General features: G+C 41.8%; 1 protein-coding gene across 2 annotated transcripts in view; it reads right to left on the bottom strand.

Annotated features, from left to right (window-relative positions):
* Nucleotides 1-20,409, bottom strand: part of LOC122441658 (stonin-1) — a 189,835-nt gene that overhangs the window by 133,130 nt on the left and 36,296 nt on the right. Inside the window, exons 2-4 of one of the 2 annotated variants that reach the window (XM_043468518.1) lie at nucleotides 17,415-19,388; nucleotides 7,333-7,535; nucleotides 2,144-5,155 (exon numbers count right to left, since the gene is read on the bottom strand). In XM_043468518.1, the coding sequence (XP_043324453.1) occupies nucleotides 5,081-5,155; nucleotides 7,333-7,535; nucleotides 17,415-19,341 (2,205 nt within the window). In that variant the 5' untranslated portion in view covers nucleotides 19,342-19,388 and the 3' untranslated portion in view covers nucleotides 2,144-5,080. Of the gene's footprint in view, nucleotides 1-2,143; nucleotides 5,156-7,332; nucleotides 7,536-17,414; nucleotides 19,389-20,409 lie in introns of those variants that run through there. The other variant, XM_043468519.1, reaches the window with a different exon arrangement.

Below are 20,409 nucleotides of genomic sequence, written 5' to 3'. Positions count from 1 at the left end.
GCTTTAACCTAAGGTATTTTTTTGTAACTCACCCATTTGCTCTCTGACTACCAATTCTATCTTGCTTTAAAAATTGACAAATTCATATTTAGATGCCAGTTCTAAGTAGGAACTCATTAACATAATTACAAGAAAAATCTTATTTCATATAAACTGGGGAAACATCCAGGGAATTAGGTTTAGCACCATGAAATTGCCATCAAGAAAGGTTACATATTGTCAGCTTCATGTGGTTCAATGGAACACACCTAGCCCTGTCCTTCAGGACTCTAGGTAAGGGCAAAAAAAGGTCTTGGGAAGGAAGAAACTGCTGAGAATGGGGAGGGGCTGGAACAGAGGCAAGAAAATGAACTGGAAACACTATGTAACTACACAGAGAAGGCAGGAGAGTCTAGGTGGAGTTGAAACAAAACAGGAAAGAAATGACTGATGGAATCTGAGGAATTCTGTTACAAATATGATCAGTTTATGTCACTGAATCTTTTTGTTGTTCCTGTGGAACAAGAGTCAAGCCCTGTTAATTCCAGGAGTGGCTGAAACAGTTCCCAATGATCCAGCCTCTATGAAGGTTTATTTCCTGATGCAATTTTGAAATTTAACTGCAATAGCTAGATAAAAATTGAATTTCAACACAGGCAGCTTGCTCATACAAAGAGCAGGTGGAGAGCTTCTTAGGTTGGTTTTCATTAGAACTGATTTGTCTTCGTATCTTTCAGTTCAGTTCAGTTCAGTTCAGTTGCTCAGTCATGTCCGACTCTGCGAACCCATGAATCGCAGCACGCCAGGCCTCCCCATCCATCACCTACTCCCGGAGTTTACTCAAACTCATGTCCATCGAGTCGGTGATGCCATCCACCCATCTCATCTTCTGTCGTCCCCTTCTCCTGCCCCCAATCCCTCCCAGCATCAGGATCTTTAAGACCCCCTAAACATACAATTTACCTAAAATAGACTCTGTACAATTAGATAAAAATAGTTTTCTAAACTTAAAAAAATCGCTTTGAAAGCACATCATTTCTCTAATACTACTTGCCAAAGTTTGAAAATTGCTTAGAATTCTCCTGTGAACAAAGTTCGTCCAGTTATTGGGAAAAATTGTGAAAGACTTTGTAAAGTGTCCTAACTAGTTCATTTATCCAAATTATCAACAGATTCCATTGTCCTTGAGTCACTTCCCAACTCTGTAAGTTTTAGAAAACTGATAATAACATACATCATCCTTGTCCATACAAATTAATTGTGTGGGGGTAGAAGAAATTATTACTAATATTGCCCTATGCACCAATCCATTCTGCATCACTGTGTAAATTCACTTCGGAATTCCTTATTTCCTGTACATGTCTCTGCTCTTTTGAATTCTCCTTAGAACCACTTGCAACAAACATCTTAACAGTTCCCTCATTAGTTAATGAGTTAAGTAAAACTTGGGCACACACTCATATCATTTTTTCATGAGAATAATGATTATATCCTCTTTCAAAAATAATTCTTTAACATCACAAATTGTACTTTAATGGTGATATTTTTCCAGGATGTGCCAAAACACCATGTACACTCACTCCTTAATAGTGAAGCAGTATACATTTGTCTTCCCTGGTGGCTCAGACGGTAAAGTGTCTGCCTGCAATGCAGGAGACCCGGGTTTGATCCCTGGGTCGGGAAGATCCCCTGGAGAAGGAAATGGCAACCCACTCCAGTACTCTTGCCTGGAAAATTCCATGGACAGAGGAGCCTTGTAGACTACAGTCCATGGGGTCGCAAAGAGTCCGACACGACTGAGGGACTGCACTTCACTTCATACATTTGTCTGGGGGCTTCCCAGGTGGCCCAGCAGTAAAGAATTCACCTGCCAATGCAGGAAAGGAGACACGGGTTCAATCGCTAGGTTGGAAAGACCCCCTGAAGAAGGAAGTGGCAACCCACTCCAGTATTCCTGCCTGGAGAATCCCATGGACAGAGAAGCCTGGCAGGCTACAGTCCACGAGGTAGCAGAGAGTTGTACACAATTGAGCATATACACATGGAAGCACGCATTTGCCTGACAGAGTCAATTGTTTAAGGTTATTGATGTGGATTTCATACCTTAAAAAAAAACAGCCCCAGACCTTGCAAAAGAAGATATAAGTCAATTGCATAGCAAGAATCATTTGAAATACATCTTTAATTTTAAAAAACTCAATATGCAATCTACAAAATACTTTGTTACATGATTATTAAGGCTCAATGTTTTATATTTGTATTGGTGAAATAAAATCATATTTTGAGTAAGATATAATAATACTTAGTCATTATTAAGGAAGGCCTCCTGACCAAATTTATAAGAGAAAAAGGGCTATATCAAAATACAAACCCAGAATGAAGGGAACTAAAACCCTACAATTACCTAACACAAATCAGGTCAAAATGCCAGCCTTTATTTATGTTTAGAAGGGGTTTTTTTTTTCCATACTTTTTAAATGGATAAACTATTTTTAGTCCCATTTAAAAAAAAGGAAATGTCCTTAAATTCAGATCTGTACATTGATCAGGTAACCATCAAGCCATGGATTCATTTACAGAGTTAATACGATCCTTTGACTGGTAAGGCAACTAGACCAGGCCAATTAGAGCAAAGTAACGCATCCCAAACTGGCCAACTGCTTGGAAGTCTGCCATTCAGTCAATTAAACAGAGGACCCCTAACAGGTCAAATTCATAAAGCATTCATCTAAATAAATTACCTAAATTAAAATGCTAGTAAGGAGTAGTTCCTCCTTTACTCACTTCCTTCCTCCCTTCCTGACCTTAAAAGAAGAAGTTTTTGTCATTGTTGTTTTGAAGATCATCACTTACTTTCTGGAAAAGAAGATTCTACTTTTTAACTTGTAAGTCTAAGTGGACCCTACCTGATTTTTCACTTAGAGCACCAAGATCACATTTGACCTTCTGCCACAGCTCAGGTCAGAAGAACTGTATTAAAAATCCTCTCCACGCAACAGAGAATGTTAATTTAATGCTAAGTAATGAATATTTAAGGACACTAATAGATGTGCAAATGAACAATTATGCTGCAGCACCCTGCTGTTCCTACCATCACCCTTTGCATTGCCACAAAAACTCAACTTGGGCTTCAGTCAGCTTTTTGTTATTATTTTCAGCACTGAATCTTGAGATGCGCCTGAAGGCTGGAGGGCTGGTGAATAAATGACTCCAGCAGCGAGGTGCCCGCACATACTGGCAACCTGGAAAGCCTGAGGGGTGATTAATTGGACCCTATGCTGAAATTACTTTGAGGTGTAAATATTCATTAAGTTCATCCGAATTAGACTCTGAGTTCTTTATGGGCAGGATGCCATAAAACAGATCTGAAAGGGCCAGCGGTAATTAACTCAGTTACCGTCCCTGGGACCGTGGAGCAGCACCGAGTTCAGCCTGCCTCCGTATTTGCTCTGAGCAGATTGAAGTCTTTCCAGAATGTGCCACACCAGGTGAGTCGGGATGGTAGAATTTTTTTTTATATGATGCACACACAGATTTGCTCTCATATAAATCTATAGTGGGTCTCAAGCATATGATATTATGAGCAACACATCAAGTGAAGTTGAAAAGAGCAATACCAAATCATTTTAACAGTCAACTTTTGCATTCTTTGCCTTTACAGTAAAATAATGAAAAGCAGTAAATCTGTTGATTGATACAAGCCATCATAAATGTTTGTTTTAATTTGCATTTTGAACAGATTAAAATGAATGTTATATAACATTAAATAAAATGCATGAGGGCCAACAAATAATGTTGTTTGGAAGAATACTGTCATATCAGTTTTGACTCAAAACAAATCTGGTAGAGAAAAATATCTCCTAATCATATTTAAGGATCAACATAAATTGAAGGTGTATTAAAACCAGGTTTTTTCCCATATTTTTCCTACTAAAAAAATATCTAGAACATAGATTTCCTAAATTTAAAAGTCTGACTTTTCACTGTAAACACTTAAAGGAAATTATAAACAGAATTATAACTGTTAATACCACTGACTTTTCATTAAAAAAACAAACATCTATCTGACTTTGAAAAACAGAAATATCACTTGTTAGAAATGTAGACAAAATAATCTAGTGTCTTTCACTTTGCTCATTTTTTAAAGAAAATCACTCTAAATTAAGCAGAATTAGCATAAACAGCATGATAGCAGGACTAGCATAAAATAATCATGATTTAGACTTCTACTCAAGAGAGGCTTGTGTTAATTACAATACTACTTTATCAAAATACATTCTTAGAATCTACACTTTTGAGAAACAACATTCATGAACTATAAAAATTCATTTTTAACATACATTAATATTTTAACTAGTGTCCATACTAGCATTTCATTCTGAAAGGAATCTCTTCAAGCAAAAGGCAGTATGTCTCAATGACTTGTACTAAAATATGCATAGTAACAGAACTAGCGTCTTTGCTGCACATATCAGCATACAAATACATTTTGAAAATAATAATACCACAGGGGAAAGAGGTACCAAATACAACTGATGATTACTCACCAATGTGATAACAAGACAGGAAGATAAATAATTCAGAATCAGAGATAGTTCCACATCTCCATTTTAGCCTGTGGTTTCCACATCATTCTACAATAGCAATGTTTCAGAGAAGAGCAAGAGGGAAAATTAAGTACTTTGGTTTATGTCTCCTTCAACTGCCTTCTCCTCTAGCACAGGTGCTTACTTAATAAGAAGAGATGGGGCTGGAGGATAATAAACATGGCATCAATCCAGAGTGGAAAACAATCAGCCACCAAGTAATCAAAGATCAAAAATGCTTTGGCCAGAGGCTTCGAGGTCACACTCTGGAGAAGAGTGCCTTTGAGTTCTACTAGGAAACAAAACCAACGCAAAAATACAAGACTCATTTAGATCAAACCCCTGGGCACAAACCTATCAAAAGCATAAAGGATAGCTGGTTCGGTTACAGGTCTAAACTTCTCTAAACATAGCCAGTGGATCTGTCATTTTCACTATACAGTAGCAGGACTTTGTGTGGTTTCTGTGAATTTTGTATTTGCAAAGTGGGTCATCATCATTGACTCGTGCTAGTCCTACTGAGTTACGCAGTCACCAGCTTTATCCGGGTCTTCTCCATCGATTTTAATCCACTTCTTTTCTATTTCAACCTGTTGCGCAAAAGCAAAACAGGAGGAAGCATTAATGAATGCAGCACAGTATAATACCTCTTCAGTTCTGTTTTATAAGCCAGCAAGCATGGTAGCCACCTCATCCTCTGCACACAAACACAGCCCCTCCACCCTGCCATGCCCATTCCCAAGTGAGGCGCACGGCTCTCCTGGCCAACAAGTCTCCTAAATCCTTCCCTCTAGGGTCAAATCTTGAAGAGGAGAAAGTTTCTTCTCAGTTAAACACAGGTGTACACAGAATACACATACTGATAAGACATTTACAAATCTAGCTAGACATGTGATCGATTATATCCCACAAGTATCATACATCCAGCTTCGGGCCTCCCTGAGATTCAGAGTACACCCAAAATCATCTCTCTAATTAACTAAAACAAACCAGTTTACAACAGTAATCCATCTGGGCCAAACCATCCACCTGTCCCTCACCTCTGTCATCTCACCCTTTCAAACGTCATCTCCTCACAGAGTCCCTCCGGGACCACTGTGGATAAGGAAGCCCTCCATCCCTCTCTACCCTGTGACCTTCTTTTATTCTTAGAATTTGTCAGTACGTGAAATTATGGAACTTTTTTACTAATCACTTTCTGCTCTGTCACTAGCAGGCCGGCTTGACGAGCACGGGGAGTTCACCTCTGTGTCTCAGGGTCTACAGCAGCGGACGGCGCTCTGAAATGGCTCAACAAATACTTGTTAAGTGGAAGATGACATTGTGAAACTGACTGCCTTTAAAGCTAAAGAGACTTTGGTGTATCATTCTGAGTGGTCCTCGTCAACTCTGTCAAACTGGCACATCCCAGAACAGCAGATGGCATGAAGTCTCCGTGTGCACCTGACACACATTTCAGCCACACGTATACTTAGACGCCCAGTGTGATAGGTCAGGTTCCCCAAGAAGCAGATGCTGAGATGGAGACGGGTGCAGAACGTTTACTGTGGGGAGCTCCTGGGGTCAACACCTGACTGACACAGAAAGGGGAGGGGAGAGAAAGGGAGAAGGAGGGGAGGGAGGCGAGGGGAGGGAAAGGGGGGAGGAAGGGGCAGAACAGGAAGGGAGAGAAGCTGGGCTACAAAGCAGTCATAGTAAAGGTTTCAGCCAATCCCAGAGAGGGATGAAGCTAGGATGGCCCTGCAGGGTTATTGCAACTTGAGGTAGAAGGGTGTTTAGACCCCTGATCCACCAGTCATTGGACACAGGCTGCCCCAGGAAGGGGATGTGACCTGGAGAGTGGCATATTGCGGCATCCAGGGTAATTCCCAGCTGCTGAATCAGTCCTTTGGTCTTGAAGGGACTGCACAGAACAGCACCCACTCATCATTGGTTTTATCAATACAAAAAAAATTACTGGACCCGAACATACAGGCTTCTGAACAGTCCAAAAGGAAGAAAAATCCAGACTTAGGTCACTATATTATAGAACCACTAGTTGGTACTAATGGTATCATATAATCACACCATTTCAAGATACTATGGGAAATGTGTGACAGAGGTTATTTCTGTATCTACTAACTTTGAAGCTGAGAAGGAAAAGCAAGCTTAGGAACAAGTGCAAGTATACATCACTCTCTAATTCAACCGGCTCAAGAATGCTGATGAGCTGATGGTGAACATTTAAGATTGTGGTGACACAGTAACTCAGCATTTCCCCAAACAGTGCACCACAGAATACTATCACAGAAGATAATGACAGGTGTTTTACAGGAGACAAGATTCCATAATCGGCAAGTAGGGAGAAACTGAGCTAAGTTTAATACGTTTCTTTATTGCAGGACTTCTTTGTTCAATATTAAGTGGAGAGCATTCCCCAACTTATATCTTAGATCATTATATGGGACAGATGTCCTAAAGAACACATCTTGGGAAATGTTATTCTGACAAGACTTTTATTACAAATATGCTTCTGAAATGTGAACTTATTTTTCACTGAGATCTGAGTTAAGTACATGGCACTCTCCTCAGGCTCCTAATGTTCTCTAGAACTGAGGGGAAGAACTAGGCTCACTGGTGACCATCAAGTTTCCACAACTGGGCTCTTTTCTAGGTCTAATACATACATACACACAAAGTTACTTAAGAGGGCAAAGCAAGGATCTAAAGCCAAATCAGGTCACAGCTTCGAAAGTCCCATCCTAACCCCAAGGGCTTTGGGATGTACCTGGATGTTGTAGCAAGCCCGATGATGAATGTGTTTCTGGGGCTGGACATCACTCTCTACCCCCAGAGACCTGACCTCGGTCCTTGAAGCAGTGGTGTCAAGAATCCCAAACTGAACAGTAGCAAATGGATACCAATCAGAGGGAATTTCTTGGTCTGATCCAAGTTCTAGTTTGTAAGACAAACAATGGGGATGATCAGGACCTTGAAGAAAAAAAATCAAAAGGTCAGTCAAAGCATTTCAATGGGCAGTGCACATTTCTCATGAATGTAAAAGGCATGCATCTCCCTTTTTAATAAACATTTCCATTAGCACTCTGGCTGTGAAGTCCATAAAATTACATATCTTCAAAATTCACAATCTTGCACTAATGGGGGGGGGAGTAATCTAACTGCATTTTTTAAAGTACTAGCTTTCAAATAAGTACAATTTAGCACTATATAGTTACATATGTTAACTCCCAAAATGTTTTCAAGTAGGCTGTTTCTTTTTTCAAAAAGAAAGTTAAATATTTCACTTAATTATTCAAATAAAACAATGACCAACAACAGTGAAAAAAATTCAGAATTATATCAAGTTCATATGTACAAAAAAAAGATCTTCACGACCCAGATATTCACAATGGTGTGATCACTCACCTAGAGCCAGACATTCCAGAATGTGAAGTCAAGTGGGCCTTAGGAAGCATAACTATGAACAAAGCTAGTGGAGGTGATGGAATTCCAGTTGAGCTATTTCAAATCCTGAAAGATGATGCTGTGAAAGTGCTACACTCAATACATCAGCAAATTTGGAAAACTCAGCAGCGGCCACAGGACTGGAAAAGGTCAGTTTTCATTACAATCCCAAAGAAAGGCAATGCCAAAGAATGCTCAAACTACTGCACAATTGCACTCATCTCACACTCTAGTAAAGTAATGCTCAAAATTCTCCAAGCCAGGCTTCAGCAATATGTGAACCATGAACTTCCAGATGTTCAAGCTGGTTTTAGCAAAGGCAGAGGAACCAGAGATCAAATTGCCAAAATCCACTGGATCATCAAAAAAATCAAGAGTTCCAGAAAAATGTCTATTTCCGCTTTATTGACTATGCCAAAGCCTTTGACTGTGTGGATCACAATAAACTGTGGAAAATTCTGAGATGGAATACCAGACCACCTGACATGCCTCTTGAGAAATCTGTATGCAGGTCAGGAAGCAACAGTTAGAACTGGAAATGGAGCAACAGACTGGTTCCAAACAGGTAAAGGAGTATGTCAAGGCTGTATATTGTCACCCTGCTTAAATATTTAACTTATATGCAGAGTACATCATGAGAAACGCTGGGCTGGAGGAAGCACAAGCTGGAATCAAGATTGCCAGGAGAAATATCAATAACCTCAGTATGCAGATGCCACCACCCTTACAGCAGAAAGTGAAGAGGAACTAAAAAGCCTCTTGATGAAAGTGAAAGAGAGAAAAAAGAAAAAAGAAAAAAAAAAGAAAAAGAAAAGAAAGTGAAAGAGAATAAAAAATTAGCTTAAAGTTCAACATTCAGGAAACTAAGATCATGGCATTCGGTCCCATCAGTTCATGGCAAATAGATGGGGAAACAGTGGAAACAGTAGCTGACTTTTATCTTTTGGGGCTCCAAAATCACTGCAGATGGTGACTGCAGCCATGAAATTAAAAGACACTTACTCCTTGGAAGGAAAGTTATGGCCAACCTGGACAGCATTTTAAACAGCAGAGACATTTCTTTGTCAACAAAGGTCTGTCTAATCAAGACTTGGTTTTTCCAGTAGTTATGTATGGATGTGAGAGTTGTACTATAAAGAAAGCTGAGTGCTGAAGAATTGATGCTTTTGGACTGTGGTGTTGGGAGACTCTTGAGAGTCCTTTGGACTGCAAGGAGATCCAACCAGTCCATTCTAAAGGAGATCAGTCCTGGGTGTACATTGGAAGGGCTGATGTTGAAGTTGAAACTCTAATACTTTGGCCACCTGATGCAAAGAACTGACTCATTTGAAAAGACCCTGATGCTGGGAAAGATTGAGAGCAAGAGGAGAAGGGGATGAAAGAAGATGAGATGGTTGGATGGCATCACTGACTCAATAGACATGGGTTTGGGTGGACTCCGGGAGTTGGTGATGGACAGGGAGGCCTGGCATGCTGTGGTTCATGGGGTCGCAAAGAGTCGGACACAACTAAGTGACTGAACTGAACATATGTGAGTGCCTTCTATTGAGTGATCCTAATTCAAAATAATAGAATAACATAAGTGTGCTAAGTTTTTTAAATTAAAAGATGAGTAGTATTTAAATTAAGCATCATTGTTGGGCTACAATGCACATAAGACCTATTTAAAAAGAAAACTTTCTCTTAAGTAGACTAAGATCTTATAATAATTCTTAATTTTTTTTCATTTTCTTACCATTCTATTTACTGATAAAGGAAAATTTCAGAGTAAATTAGGTCACTTTATAAAGAGTCATGGTTTTTTTAAAGTTCAACTTAGTGAAATTTTTTCTTGCATTTCAAAAAGATTCTAAGCCAAGGATTCTTTTTTTAAGTGGGACATTAATTTTGAGTACATTAATCCCCACTTACCCTCCTCAAAGCTTTGACTGGAACAAACGTACAGTGTAGAGATGGGCATACTGACTTTCAATGTTTCCACATAATAGTTTTCTTCACTTAATTCGCTTTGCCATGTATTGAGCATCTACTCTATACCAAACCAGACTCTCTGCCAGAACTTGGGATATCAGATATACACAAAAACTTTTAAGAGGGGTTATATACTGTGTGTTTATGTGTGTGTGTGTTACAGTGAAGCTAATATTTTCAATGTAATCACTGCAGTAACTCTATAAATGTTCCGTGATTCTGTTCCATCGGTCCACAGCGTCTACATATTCCATGTAACTGTGTGTGCGAAGTCGCTCCAGTCATGTCTGACTCTGTGCAACCCTATGGATGGGAGCCCACCAGGCTCCTCTGTCCATGAGGTTCTGCAGGCAAGAATACTGGAGTACATTGCCATTTCCTCCTCCAGGAGATCTTCCCAACCCAGGGATCAAACCCACGTCTCTTATGTCTCCTGCACTGGCATATTCCAACTACATATTCCTTGTAGCTATCTTCACTTATGCAAGAGATGACAATAATTTCAATAGCCAGATTAAATTACTGTATCATTGACATGACGTAAGAAAGAACATTTCCATCAAAAGATAGCTTTAGGCACAAAAACAAGAATTTAAAGGATTTCACTTAATTCTTAAAAGATAAATTGCCTTTTATGCCTTACAACCTGCTTCTTTTGTAAGGCTATAAAAGCCCTTGAGAAGCCACCCATCAACAGATGCTGATTAGTGTCTCCACCACTCACCTGTAGGGCAAGACAACGGCCCCAGAGCTGCTTTACACTAGCCAGATCACTGCAGTCAAGTGATAACTATACACACACACACACACACACACACACACACACTAGCCAGATCACTGCAGTCAAGTGATAACTACACACACACACACACACACACACACACACACACACACACACACACACTAGCCAGATCACTGCAGTCAAGTGATAACTACACACACACACACACACACACACACACACACACACACACACACACACACACCCCCGCGCGGGGAGATTCCACAATCCATTAGCTTTTCTAGTCTTCTGTCTGCAGGATACAGTAAGTTTATTTAAACTTAATTCAGGCACTCCTCAGTCCTTTATGGCATGGGGGTTAAGCACATAAACACTCGACTCAGGATGCCCAGGATCAGATCCCATCTCTGCTACTTGAAAGATGTGTGAGACCCTTTGCAAGTTATTTGATCGCTGCGAGCCTCAGTTTCCCCATCTGAAAATGGGTGTGATGATGGGAACAGTATGAACCTTGTGAGACCCTTTGCAAGTTATTTGATCGCTGCGAGCCTCAGTTTCCCCATCTGAAAATGGGTGTGATGATGGGAACAGTATGAACCTTACGGGATCGCTGTGAGGACTAAACAAGCCAGCTGGCACACACAGATGTGGAGCCGTAGTACCCTATGTGTTTAGTCTGTCAGTCGTGTCCGGCTCTTTGCAACCCCATGGACTTTAGCCCGCCAGGCTCCTCTGTCCATGGGGACTCTCCAGGCAAGAATACCGGAGTGGGTTGCCATGCCCTCCTCCAGGAGATCTTCCCAACCGAGGGATCGAAACCAGGTCTCTGCATTGCAGGCAGATTCTTTACCGTCTTGAGAGTTGTACTGACAGAAATGCAAAGTGCTATTCAATTATAAATTCAATATTATCATCTAATGACTGTAATTCTGCTAATGAAAGGACTGAGAAGTCTACACTTTTAGAGCTGAAAATAATACTAAAGATGATCTAATTTGATACTCATATTTTAAAGAAAAATTCCTTTGGAATTTTGCAATGAAAATAACCCAACTTTAAGACTTAGTACTCCAAAAATAGGTTTAGAAAAAAAACCTTTCTATCCACTTCTCTTTAAAAAAAAAAAAAAAAAAAAAGAAGATTAAAAGATAAAGAACATTTTTCTGACATTTTTTCTTGGCTTTTAAAACTCTAAATACTCTACAATGTTTAGTAACTCACACTCCCTTTGAACTTTGATATCCATGAAGAAAAGTATCATGTCTATCCTTAGCACAAGTCTGGCACATTTGGAGCTGAAAGGTTATTTGTGGAATTTACAAGTGAATAACTAAAAGAGGAAAATCATGTTCTTTATCTCAGTACTGACCAGCAGGGGGCACTCTCAGGCTTTGGTAATCAGTCTCTCATCGCTTTCTAAGGACTACTATGCAAATCACAAAATCTATTTAGGTCTAGTAGATATCCAGTCCTTCTCGAACCAAAATATTTTACATCTGAAACTGAATTGGTGAGAGCTGGTGGGAATGAATGGTAGGACGGTGACACCAGTGGGAGAGGAGAGAAAAACCAATGTACTGAAGAGACAGCAAAGGAAAAATAATAGCAGGATATATTTTAAAACTGGTAAAACCAGGAAAGTGGAGATAGACGTATTTGTTAATTGACCCTCCACCATTCTCACTTCTCTTTCTAATTCTATGCTACCATATGCACCCTCTATGGGTAATGAGTGTTTTCCTCTGTCCTCATTCTCTCCCCCTCCTTCCTCTGTTTTCCTCTCTCCCCCTCCCCCTCTTTATCCATCGCCTTCTCCTCCTTCCTTCTGTCTTTCCCACCCCCAGCAAAACCTGTGCTCAAGAAGAGTCCTCTGTTGTCATCCACACCTTAGACTGAATGAACTATCTGGGGCCAACCTTTGTTTAAAATTAAAGGCTCATGCACTGTTAAAGGCATATTAAGCACTGGCATGATGGTAGAAAAGACATTTAAGGAGCCAACATCCCCCACACCTCCCCTAAAATCTTATGAGTGATTTCACCAACAGGAAACATCAATACTGATCTCATAAATCCCAAAGAAAGGAGCATTTAAAAAAAAAAATTTTTTTTAATGAGTACAAGTACTTCATATAGTCTTTTTAGTTTCCATTTTTCTAATTTTTTTTTTTCTAATAGTGTAGGTTTATCAGAAGCTAGCTTGAAAGGGTAACGGTTTAAAGAATTTCTTTTAAAATCCTCTGTTCCCTAAATACCCAAGTGATTTTTAAAATCGTATAGAAACATCAAGACGCATTCTAAGTCCCTGCTCCTCCGCATGAGGCCCATGGCCCGCGGCCCCGGCATCGCTGGAGCATGTGTGGGAGACAGTGTGGGGAGCCCCACCTGCTAATACAGAGTCCACATTCTAACAAGGTGATTCATGTGCACGCGAACACTTGAGAAGCACTGCCTCAGGACAGACTTCCTCTCTACCCTACCCTTACTCTTTCTATGCTTCTCAAGAAAAAAGTGGCAGGAAGCCTCTTACTCTTTGCATTGCCACCCCCTACCACCCCGGTTGTAGAGAAGCCTGGGTGACAAGTCCACGTGACCCCAGAAGTGTCCAGCCCCAGCCTTGCTCAGAGCTCCCCCTCCCCCAGAGTCCACTGGTCACAGCTTCACTGCCTTCTCAGTGGGCCCCCTTTGGTGCACAGGCCTGATGTGAATGAAGCAGCTTTGATCCCAAGGGATTTATTTGGTCAGTGCGTTCTCACTATGTAGTTAGCTGGAATGCTTGTAAACAGCTTTCTGCATGAGCCTGGTGCTAGGACAGTCCTCTGCAAGAATTCCCAAAGGGCAGGACCAAGTCCAGCGAGCCTCTCCGGGAATGCATTCTTCTAATTGTCCTCAGTGAGCGCAACTGCTGGTAAATGCAGATGGGAGGGTAGTAAGGGAGCTCTAGAAGACACAGCATAACATGCAGCCAGGGCTGGAACCAGATTTTAAAAGGAGTGAGGAGAGGCTATCTTAGCTAATGGCACCACTGCCCATCTTTTCGTAAAAGCCAGAGGCCCTGACCTCCTCCCAGTTCCTCCCTTCCCCCCAAGCCCACAGACCACCTTCACCTTGGTCTCAGTTCTCCCACTGCCCCCTCCCCTTCTTATTCAGTCTCTCTCCCTCCTACCGGCCTCCCTTGCTTTAATCTACTTCTAAATCTCTCCTCCACAATGTACGCCTGACTTTCTAAAAGAAGGTGGAATTCTGTCACAAATGTGCCTGAAAACATTCCAGAGGCCCTGCTGACAATCTCCACACCCCATACATGGCTCACAACACTCTTCGCATTCTGGTTTCCTCTCCAACTCTCCCCTCAGTCCTGAAACTCAGGTGAGATCCCCCATCGACACGCCTGTGTTTCTCCTGTTTCTGTCTTGATGGAATCCCACTGATTCTCACAGGCCAAGCTGAAGCATCACCTCTCCAGCAGAGCCTTCCCTACCCGTCCCCGTGCCCCCACAGCTGATCACCCCTTCCTCTGGGATCCCCATCAGGTACATCGTTACATGCCTGCAATAGAAGAGAGCACAGTGCCACAGAGCATTTGGACAGCTGCTTCCGCATCTGCCTCACCCGTTAGACATCTGTTTCTGGAGAGCAGGGAACATGTTTGTATCCGTGTCCCCCGAGCACCCAGCACAGAGCCTGTACCTACAGGAAATTTTGTGGGTGTTGGTGGAATAGGTGCGTGAATGACAGAGCCCTCTCATTAAATTCTTGTTGAATGGATAAATTACCAATACCATTAATTCTGAGAAAATGCAGTATTCTGAACAGGATCATTTTTACAAGAAGCTCTATATATGTTGTTCCCCTTCTAAAATCAAAAAAGGATGATTTGCATGGGTTCTCGGTTTGAAAAAGAAGTGTGGTTGCCCCGGCGGGTCCAGGCTGCACCAAGACAGGGCAGGCGGACCGGACTCACTGCACACCTCGCCCCCTGACCCCAGCCAGACAAGCCAGCAGGCTGAAGCCTCAGTGCTCGTCCCTCAGAGGCATAATCATTCTTCAAATCTGTGCAAAAGCTACACTTGACCTTTTGTTCCGGGTCCAGTGACCATCTCTAGGACTAAAGGAGAACAGGAGTCAGGTTATCACCCAGACCTCAGGGGAAATCTCTGGACTGAGGAGATTACAGTCAGCGTTCCAGCCTGCCTCCCCTTCTTTCCCTTTGTGTTTAGCAAAATAAAAGTCACAAATAACTCTGAGAGTAGATACCTTGGAACCACATACTCAAAACCTCACAATTTGCTTCCCTGGGAGGAAGATAATCTGAGAATAGTTTTAACTTGTTCCTCCAGCAACGCTATCAAGAAGGCAGGAAACAGTCCCTAAATGGATTCTATCACGGAAGACAATCCCATCATGTCAGAGTTGACCAGGAGGTGCCCTTACAGGCCACACCTGTGAGCATACTACCCCATCACTGCCTCTCCCCCCGGGCCTGGGCTCTCCTGGCTATTCCTTGGAACTAGGAGGTAACTACTAACTACTGCGAGTCCAGAGAACACTGGAGGGGACCCGGGCATGAGAGAAGAGCAAGTTCTGTGAGAGAGGGCTACGGAGCAGGGGCTTCCCTTCCGCACAGGGGCCTGGGGCTTGTCAGCCACCAGCTGTGTCTCCCCACTGCCGGGCCCTGTCTGTAACTCAAGCTGCAACTAGCTGAGAGGTGTTAAGCCAGAAAACTGCAGGGTACAGACAAGATGGCACACCACCCCTAAGGTCCGCTGTTGGCTGTGGCTTGTTCTTCCTGCCCCAGAATATTGCAAGATCTGCAGGGCAGTGTCCCTCAACTCAGGCTACACATTAGGTTCACCTGGGCCCCTACCCAAGTCATTCTGATTTAACTGGCATAGAGCAGAGCCTGAATGGGCTTCCCCTGTGGCTCAGTGGTAAAGAATCCTCCTGACAATGCAGGAGACACGGGTTTGATCCCTGGGTGGGGAAGATTCCCGGGAGGAGGAAATGGCAACCCACTCCAGTATGCTTGCCTGGGAAATCGCATAGACAGAGGAGCCTGGCAGGCTACAGCCCATGGGGTTGCAAAGAGTCAGACGTGACTAAGCATAGCACAGCAGGCTATTCTAACAGATAGCCAGTTTTGAAAAACATTGCTGGAGGTCTACCCCAAATAAAAAGGCTTCCTCTTAAGTCTACAGCGTGGAGGTCCTACAATGAAGTTAGATTTCCCTGAAGGACTAGTCCAGCTGAGAGCTAGCTGAAAGCAGGAAACAATCTTACTTCTCTTGAGCCCCAGCACCTGATGTGACACTTGGAATACAAAAAGTGCTCAATAAAGGTTTGCTTAAATGATGAATGCATCAACTCAAATGCTCCAAACCTGCCCCCAACTCAGCTCCAAAGCCCAGTGTTCTGCTAGAAATAATTGAACTAAAACAGGGAGCAGCCCTAATTTCAAATTTTGCTTTTTTGCTTTATGATGCTACACCCACACTAACTTACTGTGCCTGCGTGCTAAGTCGCTTCAGTCATATCCGACTCCATATGACCCTATGGACTGTAGCCGGCCATGCTCCTCTGTCCAAGAGATTCTCCAGGCAAGAATGCTGGAGTGAGTTGCCATGCCCTCCTCCAGGGGATCGTCCCAACCCAGAGATCGAACCCAGATCTTTTATGTCTCCTGCATTGGCAGGTGGGTTCTTCACCACTAGTGCCACCTGGGAAGCCCCCACTAACTTACTACTTTAAAATAAATGCAATGCTAGAACTGTCTGTTCAAATTTCTAAACTTCTAGATTCACCGTTTTTTTTGCAAAATAAAAAAAAGTAACTGTTTCAAAGCTTAATTAAAATTAAAACAACTTGTCAAGATGGTCAAATTGGTCAATTTAGCACAGGAAATTAACTTGGGTAAAGATAAAAGGCAGTCTTATTTTAAGGTAAAAGTGAAAGTCGCTCAGTCGTGTCAACTCTCTACAACCCCATGGACTGTATAGTCAATTCCATGGAATTCTCCAGGCCAGAATACTAGAGTTGGTAGCCTTTCCCTTCTCCAAGGGATATTCCCAACCAAGGGATCACACCCAGGTCTCCCACATTGCAGGCGGATTCTTCACCGGCTGAGCCACAAGGGAAGCCAAAGAATACTGGAATGGGTTAGCCTATCCCTTCTCCAGTGGATCTCCCCGACCCAGGAATTGAACCGGGGTCTCCTGCTTTGCTGGCGGATTCTTTACCAACTTAGCTATCACTTGAAGTAAGGAGGAAGTCTTGGTACTGGCTGAGAATATAAAAGATTCAGATATATTCAAGGATGACAGATCTTAAAAGGTTAAGTAGGAATCTAAGCTATATGAACAATAATTTTAATATATGAGGTTGATATGAAGAGGTCCAACTAGAAATTTCCCTCAGAATCACTATCCATAATAAAATCCTAGCTTCGGATGGTAGTTCTTATGCTATTTAAAAAAAAAAAAATTCAGTTAAACTTATCTGGTAGAAATAGGTATAAAGGGACAAAATAAGTCAGTTGTTTGACTAAATGTTCCATCTCCCACCCACTGATGTAATAAGCATGGCCTTAGCTGACTGATGTTATCAACTGCCTCAGTCTGGTTTCAATCCAAGGAGGAGGGTGAAAACATTTAAGAGATTTCATATGAAAACCAGCTTAGCGTGTTGAATATTTACTTGAATTTTTATCAGGAAGCCGGTCTATCTTCCATACCACAGCCCGGTAGGCACTCTCATATTTTGCGGACCCCACCGTGACCTGTATGACAGGTTCAGATTCAAGTTCGTGTAAACTCCCCAGACATGCCCGGCGGTTCATTTTGGCTTTCAGGGACTTCTGCCTCTGGAGGTTCATGGTCCAGAGGGCCTTGATCCACTGAGACGGGACAGGAAAGTGTATCATTATGTTGTCACAGGACCTCAAGGAACCGGCATGGGATGGTCTCTGGACCGACATGGGATGGGCCATGTTGACGAAGGCCTGAAGCTCCACATATGCCCCCTGGACAACCACTACCGACTTCAGGGAAAAGGGAAGATCTTCCCCGCTGTGTGAAGTTTTGAAACGCATCAGCTCAAACCTGCAGGCATCCAGAGGTACAAACTTAATGATTCTTGATTGCTCAAATTCTTGTGCTTTCACACACTTATGAAAATGACAGTCAAGAATATCAATCCCCTTCTTTTCTGGATCTTTCTCAAAATAGCGTTCATTTCGCTTCTGTAGCTCATGGTCATTCAAGGTTAAAAAGCATTCAGTGTTGCCATTCACAAAGCAGAGGCAAGAGATTTGAGTTATCACAGTGCTTTCAACCAATTTTCCTTCTTCTTTAGTGATTTTACCCCAAAAGTTGTCCACAATTTCCAGGGAAATTTCTTGTTCCTCATAGTTCTTCTTTGGTTTTGAAACAGCTGGCAGCTTTATCAGCTCCTCCTCCACAGTGGTCAGAAAGTCGAGGAAGTCATGGTACTCTGTGGACCCCAACTTCAGCATTTGTTCTATGTCTGGTTCGTGAACTACTTCTGTCTTAGAATGGTATTTCCTTTTTTCTGTGTAAGACACATGTTCAATCTTCACAGTATGGATTTTTCCAGCCACACTAAAGTTCTCAACTTTTGGTTCCGAAAGCCTGCAGTATGGATCGAGCTGTAACTCTTTAAATGGTTTTTCTAACCCCTTCTCATAATACATTTGCAAAATTCCTCCAGGTAAGACTTTTAGAAAAATTGGCCCCCACTGACGGGAAGACATCATGTTCTTCTTCTCTGGAATTCTCATCATGAAAGACCATCCGGCTTTCGGCTGACTCCTGAAGAGCATGTGGGGGACAAAGGAAGAGGCAGCGTCTTCAGCATACAGACACTGCATAGACAAATTTCCAAATGAGTCTTGGTTCTCAGCTGATTGGAGATATTCAAGCTTCTCACAGATGTAGTTGAATGAACACTGATTTAAGCCTTTTTGATCCATAGGCACCTCTCTGTCTCTTGATGGGAAGATCTTTCTGCTTCCTGGAGGGTCGAAGGTGAGCTGGGAAGCACCGCCTTCATCTTTCCAAAATGGACTTGAAAAGGCACAGTCCTCCCGAAAATACTGAAATTGGGGAGTATCACTTTGGAACCCTTCAGCCTGGTGAGGGCTCATTTCATCTGCAAGACCCACTTTGGAGGCTGGATGTATACATGAGTGGTCACTGGGTAAGGAAGCTTGGGAGAAACAGGTTGGCTTGGTAGCCAATGAGGAAGAACCTGTTGCTGTTATAAGTGGACTGTTTGAAGATGATTCTGGAATAGGATAAAGCACATGAGTCCCTGCTTTGGGGATGCCAGGAAAACCTGGGAAGTCTTTGGTAGGTGTAGAAAGAGGAGAGTTACTTGGAGGTCCTGGACTGAAGTAAAAGTCTATGATGGGAGAGGACAGAGGGGTGCTGCTGGTAGAGGAAGATCCACTGGGAAACTCCTTAGGGCCAGAAAGGTTCAGTTTAAGTCCATTTGGCCGACAAATGCCTTGATTCTCCAGAGGGAAATTCTTTGACTTTTGAGAAGACTGAAAAGTGGGGTCATCATCAAATGTGACCCAGTTGCCTGGGTTCGTGGAACACATCTTTGGGATCAGATTGTGGTCTTGTCAATGAATCAGATATGTTGTCTCTGTTAAAGGAGAAAGAGAAAATAATATAAAATGAGGGGAAAAAAATTCAAGTTACTAGAGGTCTTCATTCTGAGAAATACTTGAATTTTAAAATATCCAGATTTATAGATTAACTGAGTTTAAAGAAATGCTTGAAACTGTAACAGTTTGATGGCTGAATGGATTAAAAAAACCCAAGATCTAAATGCACATTGTTTATAAGAGACCCACTTTAGATTTAAAAAATACACAGGATGAAAGTGAAAAGATGGAAAAAGATACTCTATGGAAATAGAAACCAAAAGAGAGCATGGGTAGCCATACTAATAAGACAAAATAGACGTTAGGTAAAAAACTGTCACAAAAGAGAAAAAGGGCATTATATAATGAAAACAAGATCAGCTCACTAGGAAGATATTACAAGTACATATAAACCCAACATCAAAGCACCCAAATATATGAAGCAAACATTAAAAAACTGAAGGGAGAAAAAGACAGCAACACAATAATAGTAATAGATTTCAATACTTCAATTTCAATAATGGATAGAACAACCAGATAGAAGATCAATAAAGAGAGGACTTGAACAACACTGTAGACCAAATGAACCTGTCAGATATATACAAAACATTCCACATAATAGCATCAGAATACACATTCTTCTCAAGCACACACATAACATTCTTCAGGATAGATCAGTTAGTTTACAAAATAGTCTCAACAAATTTACAAAGACTGAAACCATATCAAGTATCTTTTCCAATCACAACAGAATGAAACTGGAAAAAAAAAACTGGAAAATTCACAAGCAAGCAGAAATTAAGCAATACACTTTGAACAATCAAGGAGTCAAAGAAGAAACTGAAAATTAGAAAATATCATAAGACAACGAAAATGCAAATACAACACCAAAACTTATGGGATGCAGCAAAAGCAGTACTAAGAGGGCAGTTTACAATGATAAACACTTACATTAAAAAAGAAAAGTGAAAGTAATAGTTGCCCAGTTTTGTCTGACTCTTCATGACCCCATGAACTGTA

Source organism: Cervus canadensis, chromosome 5 (assembly GCF_019320065.1).
Source record: "Cervus canadensis isolate Bull #8, Minnesota chromosome 5, ASM1932006v1, whole genome shotgun sequence".
Classification (NCBI taxonomy): Eukaryota; Metazoa; Chordata; class Mammalia; order Artiodactyla; family Cervidae; genus Cervus; species Cervus canadensis.
The sequence above is the reverse complement of the archived record's forward strand: the minus strand, read 5'-3'. Positions and strand labels throughout refer to the sequence as shown.